This window comes from Pezoporus occidentalis, unplaced genomic scaffold (assembly GCF_034315485.1).
Source record: "Pezoporus occidentalis ecotype Australia unplaced genomic scaffold, CSIRO_AGI_Poc_V1 ctg19, whole genome shotgun sequence".
Classification (NCBI taxonomy): domain Eukaryota; kingdom Metazoa; phylum Chordata; class Aves; order Psittaciformes; family Psittacidae; genus Pezoporus; species Pezoporus occidentalis.
In genome coordinates, this window is record NW_026913748.1 from 2,635,909 (window position 1) to 2,649,251 (window position 13,343).

The following is a 13,343-nucleotide window of genomic DNA, read 5'->3' on the forward strand; positions in this document are numbered from 1 at the left end:
ATACAATAGCTTCATTCACAAGAGCAGCTTGTTAATCTTTGACACTCAGAAAGTGGTACAAATGGGCAATTAAATTACAACTATGACTCAATGTTAATAAAGCTATTATCTTGTTTTGTTACGACCTTCTTTGGTGCAATACAGAAACATAAGAAGGATTTACAGGAGCTATCAAGACAGTTGATTTTGGATATATCATTAGAAAAGACAAATTTAAACACGCAGAAAAATTATTCCATTAGATACTATTAGAAATTAAGAAGCAGAGTAATATAAAAAGAACCAAGAGAGTAAATAGCATTAATATAAAACATTTAACTCAATGGTGACATCAACCAAAACTGGCTGCATTCCCCATTGATACATTTGATTGATCAATCACTATTGATTCTGTGTCTTAAAAAAGGAAACCTGCTGAGCCAAAGTTGCTGACAACGCAGTTTAGGAAACCAGAAGCCACATCATGAAGTTTCCTATCACTTATTCCAACATCTAGATAAGGTAATGATAGAGGACAACAAATATTAAAAGTAAATTTTGACCACTGGGGAAAAAGTTTGAAGACCTCTTGTAAAGTCTTATAATAGGCAGATGATTGAAAGAAAGACCAAAGAATTCACTTTCCAGAAGCACAGAAGTCTAAAGTAACCATTGCATACTATCAGCACTTTACTGCTAATAAAATTGAAATAATTAAGTCAGAGCATAATTTTGCAAGCAAAAAAAAAATCATTAAAAAATTCATATAGGCACATAAGAAATTTCTAAATACTAAAAGTTGTAATAAAATGCATGGTGTAAATATATATACACATACATACATGTGTATTTATAATGCGTTTAGTTGTAAGGAAATCACTGGAATTTAGACCCTCAAATGGAGGATTCTAACTTATTTCAAGTATTCTAAAACACCCCAATAGGATTTACCCACTTAAGCTTACTTAAGAAAACTGAAGGCCTATAGACTGTTTCCATTTAACCATGGCCTAAAATAAAACCTTGTGGCAGATACTCATAATTCTAATGATGAAATCTAGACTTGTTACGGAAGAAATGAACAGAGCAACTAGGATCTTGCTTTTTTCAGACTTTTCATGTTCCAGAGCAGGGCTCATCCTCTGCCGGCCCTACTTTAACCCAAAAGATCACAGAATATGACTCAAGATATTATATCTTGTAATTTTTCTCAACATTAGAATAAATGAAGAATAAGGCAGAGCTGTAAGTTTGAGGTATTATCTTCAACCAGAATTAAATGCTTTGCTGTTGCTCTTTTAAGACAAACTTTGACCAGATGAATTTGAAGTGAATGAGCAAAATTATTTTTAATTGCTTTGTTAATTTTTGTGACTTTTTCTAGCTATACCTGTGTAGTGCAATCAGGCTCAGATTCTTCTGAATCAGAAATATCAGAGTACTCTGAGGATCCATTCCTGAGTTCTGATTTCACACTTTCAAAGAACACTGTGGGGAGAAAAGTTGAAACATTAAGACCCAACATTTGTTACATATAATATTTAACTATTATTTTGGAAGCAAAGAACTAGAAACATATATATATAGTTTTTAACAGTCTGTAAACAAAAGTACTTCCACACACTAATTCAGTTCACAAGTCAAGTTTGCTTAAAAATCTAGTGACATCCCTACTGTTGACCAAAAAACTCCACAAGTTGACTGACTGGATAAAGCCAGATGAAGAGAAATCAGGTGCAGCAGGAGCATGTATTTTTTCTCTCCCACAAAGTACATCCTCCACAGATGCTACCTTGAACAACTCTTGGATTTTTATACAGGTTAGAGGCAGAGAAGTGGCTCTCAGAAAAAAACTAATCAGAAGTAATCTCCAATATTACTTCGTCTTTGACCCTCTGAACCTGAAGTTTCCTTGTTTAAAATAAAGGCAGTTCTACAGAAACACTGAAACATGGAAGTCAGAGGATATTAACTGATTTAAAGGTAAAAACTCATTGCATTACTTGCAGTTTTACTTTGCATCACAATTTACTGGCATATTCTGCCTGTTCTGTGCTATTACAGAGCTGCCAATCAGGGTTAAAAGGCAGACCTCTTCAAAGATTAAAATATTACTGTGACAATACACAACATACGCGCATAAGTTTTAATCACAGAAAGACCTGAAAAGAGGAAACACTAACCTTAGACATGCTTTTTGATAGCAGTGAGAAAAAGTACTACTCAGAGAATGAGGTGTCAAAATAGACATCAAGAACACTGGCATATGACAAAGCAATCAATCAAATCAACCACCTAGTCCACATGGTTTACTTTTTTAAGTGCTGAAAGAGCTCAAACATGAAGTAGCTGAGCAGCTTAAAGAAGCATGTACTTTCAAAAGACAGCGTATGTCCAAAACAACCACGAGCAGGAAACATTTGTAAGTGAAATCCAAGGTTCAAGATAAATGGGCTATATGTATACCTGTGTCAAGGCTGCTGGCAGAAAGCTTGACTAAGTACAAATCTGTGAAAGACTACAGCATGCATTTTAACTAGGAAAAGATTTTTGGAGAAAAGCCAAATAAAATAAATGAATTTATGAATGTGGGTCAAGAAAGTAGTGGATAAAGAAGGCAACATAACTTTTTCATGTTTTTTTGGAGTATAGTTTCACATAAAGCTATGCTGAAAGCAAACCAACACAGATCAGACATTAGTTCTTGAATGAAGACCAGTAAAATTAAAATGCTGGTTTGCTTTCAGCATAGTTTTATATGAAGCAACATAAATAGAATGCAAGTCTTCATCATGCATTAATTATGCAAGTATAAAAGATGTACCTGTAACCCTGCATATACACTGCAATTCTAGTAGGACTTTGCTCCTAATGTAGACTGTGGCAAAGCTCACAAATAGGCATCAAATATATTTCAAGGTGTATTAATTACTAAAAACTGCATAAGCGGTAATTATTTGTAGAGTCAGAAGTAAGGCAAGAATAAGACAAGTTCTCAGAAGGTGAATAAAATAAACAGTTGGGACCAAAATCTAAAGAAGACTAATTAACCTTAAGATGGTATCAAAAAGAGCTGTGAGGAACACGGTAAATTAGCAAGAGCACTGTATATGAAGTTAAGCTAAATGAAGTAATGCTGAACAGATGACAATGAAATTAATATTCTGAATTACTGTAGCTCAAAAAAAAAACTTAAGGGTTTTCTGATGATCACTCAAGCCTTCAGCTCAGTTCAAAATGGCAAACAAGTTTCTAGGATAAGCAACAGCATGCATGATACAGAAAATGCAGTTATATAGCTCTAATGAATTTTCCTTTGGACTACTGCCTCTTTCAGAAAAGTTATGACTCTGCATGCTTTCAGGGACTAGGAGAAATACTCCAGAAATGGGATGAATGAAAGCAGCTGTTATCTGCAAGATCAAGCTAAGCTACTGTGAATTCAAACCATATCTTAAATTTACCTTTTCTTCATCTACACAAAGTATCTTGCTCTATTAAGCACAGCACTTATCTTTGTCTCTCTGATAACACTGGGTCACCATTGAGAACCAGGATATTGGCATGACATGCAAAGATATATAGAACTTAATCTGTTTAAAGGCATCTCTCTGTGGACTTTGCCTCTTGGCCTAAGTCCCAGTAAAAACAATGGAAGGTGGCAGCTGTTATAGAAACAGGTAGTTCCTTTTGTGGAATTCTCTGCTGAAGGGTATCTTCTCTTTCTTTTTTTCCTCTCTCTCTCATTATCAAATAAAAGCAACAAGAAAATCTACCATTTCTCTGTATGATTTAATATTTGATTCAAGTGTAAAACTTACTTTAAATTTACTTAAGTTTACTTAGTTTAATTTTGAAAGCGAAGAACCACCACATATTCCTAAGCCTTCACTCTACAAGCCATCTGCCTTGCTGGTTCATGAGTACACAAACACCTCTTTCCCATGCAAATTTTTCATTACTGTCCTCTGTGACCTTTAGAAGCAGTCAACAAAGATTAAAAATTGCTTTGTTAATGAAAATAATCAAATATTTTATCCAAGCTGGCAATGCATTCAAATGTTGCTACACATTGTTGTACGGGAAACTAAGACAACTAAGTCTCTAGAGGAGTCTTATTATCTCTTAAGTGTTGAGCTGTTTCCTAATACATACTCTCCAAGATCTTGAACACTCTACCATGAAGGGATGTGACTTTTATAATTAAACAGAGAGCTGAACAGCTATGTCAAGGACCAATTTGTCACTGTCCACAAACAGTGCTATTAAAAATAGGCACTGAAAGCAGGCTTTCCATAGTGATACTTTGCCAATTCACTGTGTGATCAGTTCTGCTGAACACATGGCAAGACTGCTTGAGGCTACATAAAGACCAAAAAAGATTAACTCCTAGTGAAGGAAAACTTAAAAGTATTGAAAAGTGGGGTTAAAGTGTTTCACAGATAATCTAAATTCTTGCCCAACCTTCCAGATTATTGCAAAGGTTAAAAGTGTAAGATTATATTAATGATAAATTATGTTTGATCACCTATATGGAATAAACCTATTCTCTAGATAAACATACAAAACTGTATGATCAAGTAAGTAATCACCAAATGGAGCAGAAAAGTTAAATATAAGATAGTTTTAAAAGTAGCTGCATCTTTTATTCTCCAGTGAACGATGTGATGAACTTCACACTGAAGTATATTTTGGTCAAGAAAAAACATCAGCATTCTTACATTATGAAACAGACCAAAAAGAACAAATGCTCATCCAGAACACCAATTAAGCCTCCACTCTGAGAATTATGTACATAGTATTCAAGATGGCACTGACCTTTTTAGGCGAGTTTTACTTTTCAACTCTATCCTGCTACCTTCTTCAGCAAACATATAGTATTTGACAGATGTTTTGTTGTAACTTCTAATACCACTTCTCTGATCTATTAGTTTATCCCCTTTATACTTTGGTAAAATTTCAGTCAGACTTCACAACAGTTTGATCCTCAAGATCATCAAAATGTTCAACAGATAGGACTTAGAGACAAGCTTACTGTTTAGTGGTTTCTGGGCATCTGCATTCCCTTCTCCCTCAAATCCTGAGGGCTGCTCTTCTACCTTAACAGTCGTCTTTTTTGATCTCGTCCTGTCATCTTCATCTTCACTATCTGCTGTGTAAAGACTTCGATCTGTAAATGGGCATCTCTCATCTCTGTCTCACAAGAAAAAAAATCATGTTATTCTTACAAACCTGAAGAAATTGTTTTCCTTTCATTATTTACAACATGCTCTCGAGATACATGCTCATTTCCTCATCCTGAATTGTACATACTTCTGTTTTACTCCATGTATAATTGGCATTTCCATAAAGATGTGAAGCTTTGCAACAGAATATTGTTAATGAGAATCACCTTAATTAGATGGATACAAACGAGTCCTACTTTGAAGCACTCCCTCCAGTACAAACCCAACAGAGCAACTGAATGAAATGTTTTAACAAAGGAACATGCAAAGAATCTCATCCTCTTCACTCGATAACCGTGGCTCCACTAGGGGACAGCAGACACAACAGACAACACATTCCCTCTGTATTCCTACCACAAATCTTACCAGTAGAAAGGAACTTAGAGCTCCATAAACAGAAATATTAACAATAAGCATGCTCCAGACCATAGGAAGTGATCCACAGTCAGTCCTTTGTACCTTATTATTCTTCCATTTGACAGCAGAAGGCGAAGATCATTGTCTTTTGTTCGCCATTCAGGTATTGTAGATGATGGCTGAAGTGGCTTGTTAAATCTCCCATTCAGTTTTGAGCTTGTGGTATCCTAAGGAAGTTAAAGCAACATTGCTTTTTTTTTTTTCTACACTTTAAAAAAGCTTCAACTGCCATAAGCAGAACTTTGTTAGATCAAAGCCATTACATTTGACATATACTCTGAAGCAATCAACAATACACTTAAATGCCAAACCAGGAATGTGTAAATTCATTTTTTTTAATTCTATACTGACATTGAACAATATATTTCTATATTAAATGACAATAACTAATATGCCTAAACATTTGGTTTTAGCAATGAACTGCACAGTTTAACTATTTATAATCAATTTTAAGTTCAGCTTCCCATCTTTGGGGCTAAATGGATGTCTCGTGTTCATGCCTTATGAAGACCAATATAAGGACCCAAACCAGTATTTCTCCACTATGACAGTCCATCCTGTCTCAACTAAATTTGCCAGCATTTCTTAATCTCAGGAAGCTCCCAATTTCTATTTTCTCACTCTTTCTTCCACTTCTGTTGCTGTTTTTTGAAATAAGGTCATCAAACCTGAAAAAAAGTATTTTTCCAAGAGACTACATTTCACTCATTCACTACACGATACCTTTGTAATATGACTACAAAGTCCACAGTTCCACAGTGGAGACCAAAGGCAGCCTCAGGCTTATTGGCAGGGAAGCACAGCCATACAGGAAGTAGAAACATGACTGAAAAACAAGGCTAATCAAATTACAGTAGCTGAACTGTAAGAAGCAGCTATCTAAAAAACACACAGATAAGCAGGCTGGCTCAGAGCCTCAAGGATTTGCAAGCTCATTTTCTTCACATAACTGATTCATAGTAGCACTCGGTAGCTACAGCAGTCCTAATTCCCAGAGAAGCTGCGGCTGCTCCATACCTGGCAGTGTTTGCGGCCATGTTGGACAGGGCTTTGAGCAGCCTGGTCTAGTGGACGATGTCCCTGCCTGTGGCAGGGTGCTGAAACCAGATGACTTTTAAGATCCCTTCCAACCTAAATTATTCTACAATTAAAAAACTATACTGGAAGTAGGTCGTGGATTCAGGGCACCTTCTGAACCAAAATGTTGAAGGAACTTCAAAAACAAACAAAAAAAAAGACAAAACAAACAAAAAAAAGCCCTAAACAAAAAAAACACCAACCCCCCCAAAACAACCAAACACACCAACACAAACCAAGAAAACCATACTTAGCAAGGAAGAGAGAGAAATCCCCATCAGGGAAACTCAAAAGAAACCAAAAACAAATCTATCCATCTCTCACATGTATTCTTATGCATGTTAAAAGCTTTCCCCTTTCAACAGAGATTAAAAATGCACTCTAGTTTTGTTCTTCTTGCACCTACATTAATACTTGCCTCCTCCCACGGTGACATCTCCAGCCTTTTCAGTACCTCCCTAGTGTGGAGTTCCAGGATGTCCAGATTAGAAGGAGTTTTGGTAGCATGGTCTCGCAGTTTCCTCACCCTTCGTCTGGAGTGGTGAGGGTAAGTTGTTTCATGCGAAGACCGTGAAGTTGGACACACACCAAGAATTCCCTGAGTTTTAACTAGTTTGCTGTTTTCCTCCTTTAATTAAAAACACATATTTCAGAATGGTTTCAAAGAAATAAATTCACATTTTTAAGTGATGCTTCTTATTCATCTACTTAAATGTAAACTATATAAATAAAATTGTTTGACCTTTTAAAGAAGTACTACATATTTCCTAAGGATCTGATGTACAAAGCTTCATATAATCTCCCGTAATAATAGTGCTTAACACCAAAATTTACCACCAAAACATCAGGTTTTACTTGTGAAGGCAGCATAGAGTAGACATGTATGTTACCCAACAGATCACATTTCTCTTTAGTTCTCAGAACTGTTCTTTCCAAATGCAAGTGTGAGAATATTTCAAGAATCAACATTCATTAAGGAGTAAGGTCACAAAACACCAGTATAGAGGAGAAATGTATTACGGAATTCCCTGATTCGAATTATTTTCTTGCTACAGGCTCATGTATGGTTGCCTGTGGTCTTACCTCTACAGAACGAATCACTTTTGAGAGCTCTTTTATGAGATGCCCAGGCCTAATGTTGTCTGGAATTTCAAAGGCATGTTCTGTTACAAGCTGAATGCAAAAGGAGGAAGAAAAGACACTTAATTCATTGTTCAGATAAAAGCAGAAGTAATAAGAAATAAACAAACCTACAGGGGGAAAAAGGAAAAAGCCAGATTAATTTCTGTAGTAATGACTGCAAACTGCCAGGCCAGATACACATATACATACTGACGCTTCTACTCCAAGATTTAGAAAGCAGCAAATGTTTAGTATTTTGTAAGTACAGTTAAAGTGCGCCTCAAAACACTTTCAGTTTGAATTAAACAGACAAAACAGCACTCACACAGGATAACTGGCATGAATTCTGCTACTGCTTTAATCAATTATTTTAAATGGAAAAACATCACGCAAACACTTTCAGCTACCCATGTTTCAAAAATGAGATTCAGCAGCAGAATTACTGCTAAAAGCAATTTGATACTGTATGTGCATTTCATTGAACCTGGCTTCCTCTCAGTCATTAAAAGGAATGCTCTCTCCCCCATCCCCCAAAAAGCCAGCATGGATATATAACCATGGTTTAATGATTCATTTCAGTGCCATTAATTTTACAGGCAAGATTAAATCAGCTGCTATTATTTACCACTGTTCATTCTTTGAATACATCACCTCTACAAATTCACACTTGAGAACACAGCACCTCTGTCACTAAACTGTGTAATTTTCCCAGCAAGCTACTGGTTATTTTAGGACCATTCAGTACTTTCTACTTAAGAACTTTACGCTCCCAAAAGCCTTCCTGTCCATGAAGGCTTCAAGAGAAAGTGACTGATGCAATCCTTCAAAACACCAACTTCAAATTTTCCCCGGTTTAAAAATACTGAAGCCTTCCTAATAATAAAAACAGTTTTTATCACAAGCACAGTATTTTGCCAGTATGATTTATAGTAACACTTTGAACAAAACAAGTTCCACTGGAAAGCCCACTTGTTTGCTAGTATAAAAGGTGTCTATTTCCATCAAACCTTTCTTAAGTTGTGGCTGTTGTTTTAAATAAATAAGTAAATCCATCCAAGCAACTTAAATATGTGAACAAATTCAAACTGATATAGAACCTAATAGTCTGACAGAAAGAAAGGATGGGCAGGAAACCAGGGATACCTACAAAGTCCATGTCTGAAAATATCGTTATTAAATAACCTGGTTTTAGGTTGTCTCTGCATATTGGTTCTTGGAAAAGAAACAAGAAGGCTTTGGGACTGAGGAATTCTCTTGCACTACAGAGAACAGTAGCAACAAATGGCCTAAGTATGTCAGATATAAACTGCAAGTAAAAAAAAAACAAAAAACAAAAAGGACAAAAGCTACAATTAGTTCAAGAGCTTCAAGAAACTGTTCTATGAACACTGGAAATACACAAAGGTAAAAACAAAACAAAACCCAAAAAAACAGCTTGTCTTAAATCAAGAGATAACAACTTTTAAAAGTCCTGGTAGGCAAATGAAGCCACGCATATTTGGAGACTATATCAGTACTCAAAAACGCACACAAAAATAAAGATAATATAAAAATAATCAAACCCACATCCCTCTCTCCTTACAAAAAAGGATAATATTTCACAACAGCTATTAATATCCTTTTTTTAAAACACAGAAGAGTTGCCTAAAATAATCTCACTTGCACATGAATCAAACATCTGAAAAACTGCATCTGATGCCTTTTGCTTATGCAAGCTGGAGGGAAGCCAGAGCTAAAATCCAAGAGCTCAGATGACTGAACAGGTCATCATCCTTACTGTGTACACCAACTAAGACGCAGACCAATGACCTCCACCAGAGTAGGCAGAGGATACACATAGTGGTAAAAGCCTTGTACAAACTGAATTCAAATGAAGTCATGAAAGCTAGAATAATTTCAGAAGCACTCAACCTCTATTATCAGCATCTTGTAATTTTTTGGCAGTTTTTAAATGAAGATACCACTACCCTGATGAAGATGAGTTTGAAATTCTCCAGCAAAAAGTTTATTCATTAAAGTAATTCACGTATGTCTTGAAAAGACACACCCAATGATACAAATGTGAAAACTCATGAGTAGGCTTCTCTTTTGAGGAGTATTCATTTGTCATTCCTTTTTCAGAATCTGAAATCTCCAGCATGAGCAGATCATACAGCAATGTACAAAGCTCCTGGCTGCAGCTGCACACAACTACAATCCTATCAGGCACATGGCCTACTGCAAAGAAAACATTAGCTCATTTATGAAGCAGCAGCTAGAAAACATGAATGCAAAGTACAAAACAGGATAGCTGGCGGACAGCAGGCAACGCTGTAATACAGTGAAGCTTCCTCACAGCTGAAGTGTCTGGTCAGCCAGCAGCTTGGGAATTAATAAGCACTTAGAATGCAGCATGTGCACTTGTTTTTTTTCCCCACAGAGAAGTAGGAAATACATCACATTCTAGATGAAGTATTACTCAAACTACTCAATGAGCTACTGGACAGTACACAAATGATACAATATTATGTTAACAGCAATAGAGAAGAGAAGAATTGCGATCCAATTTCAAATGAAAATAAGGATTTATAAAGGCTATGTTTGACCTCAGTTATGAGCAGTCTGATTACTGAGCTTGCTTATTATCCATGCCATGGATACAGAGATCGCTTGGATTCACACACAGTTTAACAGCTTAGGCAAAACATCCTGTTTAGCTTACTAGCTAGCTCTGATCCAGAATGGCATAGAGAAAGACACTGGAGAGCCAACTCGGAAGTGTCACAGAGGGCCAGCAAAGGTTCACCTGGAATCATTAACACAGCACAGGCTAAACCCTAGTGGATTACACACAGCACAGCCACCTCTGCACTTGAACCTCATGTCCAGTTCCACGAAGTTCATTATGTTGAATGCAGCATTGTGCAAATACCATACCTGTTGCATAAGGAGTTCTCTTACAAGGAGAACTTGTGGACAGAAAAGACCAAACAGATCTTCAAGAGCAACTTCAATTCAGCATAGCCAGGAACAAACTAGAACTCATAAGCTCAGTCAGAACAAAACTGCCCGTCAGTGAAAAGCACTTCTCAGAAGCACTGGCTCCAAGAGGTCTTATTCTCAGGCACATGAAAAACACACGGGTTAGGCCAGATCCAGTGCTGTGCCAAAACAAATAAGCTTTTCTTGAGAGCAGAGCACCAGCAAAGCCACCACAGAGAACATACTAATGATTTTATTAGAGTCAGCCAATGTTCACCAGTGACAGTATTCAACTGAAGTCAAACTCATCTGAATCTAAACTGACTCTTTAGCAAAAGAGGTGTACCTGAAGTGTGCTCTCCAAAGCACTGACATGAAAGGAAAATGTTAAGTATCAGGGCATTTATTGCCTCTGACTAGGATGAACCAACTACATAAACAGATTTGTTAAAGAAAAAAAAACACACTGTATCAGCTTATCGTCTAGCATTCTTATCCCATCCTGATGTGAAGGAACCTTCTATCAGCTACAACACAAAAGCTTATTAACTGGCCTAAAAAAATACTTTGTTAGTGTCACAAAGTTATCATGATGATTCTTCCCCAGAGCAGCACATGCTCTCCATAGAGTCCTTCATTACTCACTAACAGATAAAAAAACAATCCACAACTTTAAAAGGGCACAGACCCTCACTTACTTGTAAATCAAAAGAGAGCTCACCACATTAGCAAACAAAATCACTTATACTTACTTCTTTCTTCATCCATAATTTTAAAGCGGTAAGTAAAGCCTTCACTCCTTGCACTAAATAGCTTGGAGGCTGGAAACCATCTTCCCTCAGTTCTAGAAAGGATACAGATACCTATTTAGAAACACACTAACAGTGAAAACAACAGAATGATACCTACCCTTCAGCCAATGAAGTTCCCATTATACAACCACACACACAAAAAAAAAAAGGAAATATGCAAGCAAAGTATCACATCCTGTATTTGTGTGCATATTGTTAACAACAGCAACAAGACACCCAACCCTAAAGTGATTCTACATAAAAATCTTCCCTTTAATTTTCCATGAAAATTAAAGATAGTCTACAACATACTAATGGTCAAGTAGAACAAAAGAGATCTGAAATACAGAAAAAGAGAAAACATATTTGAAGTAATCACTTCTATTTCATTCAAAAATATTTTAGTCAAAGGGGACCAGAAGGATGTGGGATGTATCTCCAAATTAGAATTCCTATTGCTTATTCCCATACGTAGAGCAAATGGTTCACACTAGCACACTTCCACTCCCCATTTTTTGTCACCCTTCCAATTATCACAGTTCTCCCTCACACAGTTTACATCATTTTTCCTTCCAAAATCAAAGTGGGAGGACTATGGTGGGGTGGAAACCACCCTGCTGCAGAAGCTGCTCTTAAGAAAGCTGGTGCTTCCAAGTGATTACAATTTCTTCTCAATTTTCTCTTTTCCCTGGTGGGGGGGGGGGGGGGGGAGAATGGAAAAAAACAATTCTCCATAAACAGTCAAAAGGAGATTGCAACCTCTCTCCATGCTCCTAGCAAATACTTCCACTTGTCAACAGCAAGTAGACTAACATTAGAACTACTGGGCTCATTTTATTCCTTTAAAAGAATATACTAATAAAACACTATTCTGATGGATACTGTATTTGGTCTGCTGGCAGAAAAAAAGGAAGTTCTGTTACTAAACGGCTGTTTTTCGCTCATAGATGCCTCCAACTGGAGAAAGAGCATCAGTCATTGAGCTGCAGTTGAAATCTTCCTGCCCACTAGCTTACTCAGTGGACAGTTTTGAAGATACAATGCAGCACCACAGGCTGGAATTTTTCAGCTGCCATAGAAAATACTGCACGACTTAAAAGTAAAGAAAATTACTGAGTATCAGACAGATGAAGTTACCTATTCTGAAGCCCCAAGAACTATGAAGAAAAATAGTTTAGGCAAAACCTACCACACTTAAAATATAAAAAACTTCTTGCCAATGAAAGACAAAAAAAATCACAATGTTTATGACCCTGTTATCATTGTATAAAAAGAATCAGAAAGATACATTGTGCTGATCTTGCTTACTGACCTGAATTTCACATAAGGTACTGCTAACAACCACATACCCAACATTTTACAAGTTGGTCACCACCACTACCTTTCACAAACGTGTATCATCTCTTTTTAATAGAACTATGGATTCTGACCAGTAAACACCTAATTCACATGAATCTTGATGCCAAACCCAACATAATCTTCACTCTAGCCATGGAAACCTCTATTATTGTTCTTTACGGTAGTTTTATAGATCACAGCATTGTTCTGCAACACAAAATCCTAAGACGCAAGTCACAAAAGGCTCCCAGTCTATGTACTCAAGGAGTCATGGGACAAAAAGAGGAGGTGGAAGAAGTAGGGATGGACACAGGACATGACTCATAACTAGCTGGATGATATAGAAACATCTATCCCAATGCTTTTCCAGCAGGAATACAGCTCCTGTATCTTCCAACGAGTTTGCAAATTTTAAATACATAGGAGTGAGACT

The 13,343-nt window shown here is 36.7% G+C and overlaps 2 protein-coding genes across 5 annotated transcripts in view; one reads left to right on the plus strand and one right to left on the minus strand.

Annotated features, from left to right (window-relative positions):
* The window catches only part of RAB19 (RAB19, member RAS oncogene family), a 327,487-nt gene that overhangs the window by 215,372 nt on the left and 98,772 nt on the right, over window positions 1–13,343 (plus strand). The gene's annotated exons all lie outside the window — the stretch shown is intronic.
* The window catches only part of KDM7A (lysine demethylase 7A), a 64,130-nt gene that overhangs the window by 10,661 nt on the left and 40,126 nt on the right, over window positions 1–13,343 (minus strand). For 3 of the 4 annotated variants that reach the window (XM_062616435.1, XM_062616432.1, XM_062616431.1), the window contains 6 exons: window positions 11,534–11,625; window positions 7,782–7,871; window positions 7,105–7,326; window positions 5,664–5,788; window positions 5,015–5,172; window positions 1,370–1,467 (listed from right to left, as the gene is read on the minus strand). In XM_062616435.1, the coding sequence (XP_062472419.1) occupies window positions 1,370–1,467; window positions 5,015–5,172; window positions 5,664–5,788; window positions 7,105–7,326; window positions 7,782–7,871; window positions 11,534–11,625 (785 nt within the window). The remainder of the gene's footprint in view (window positions 1–1,369; window positions 1,468–5,014; window positions 5,173–5,663; window positions 5,789–7,104; window positions 7,327–7,781; window positions 7,872–11,533; window positions 11,626–13,343) is intronic. The other variant, XM_062616433.1, reaches the window with a different exon arrangement.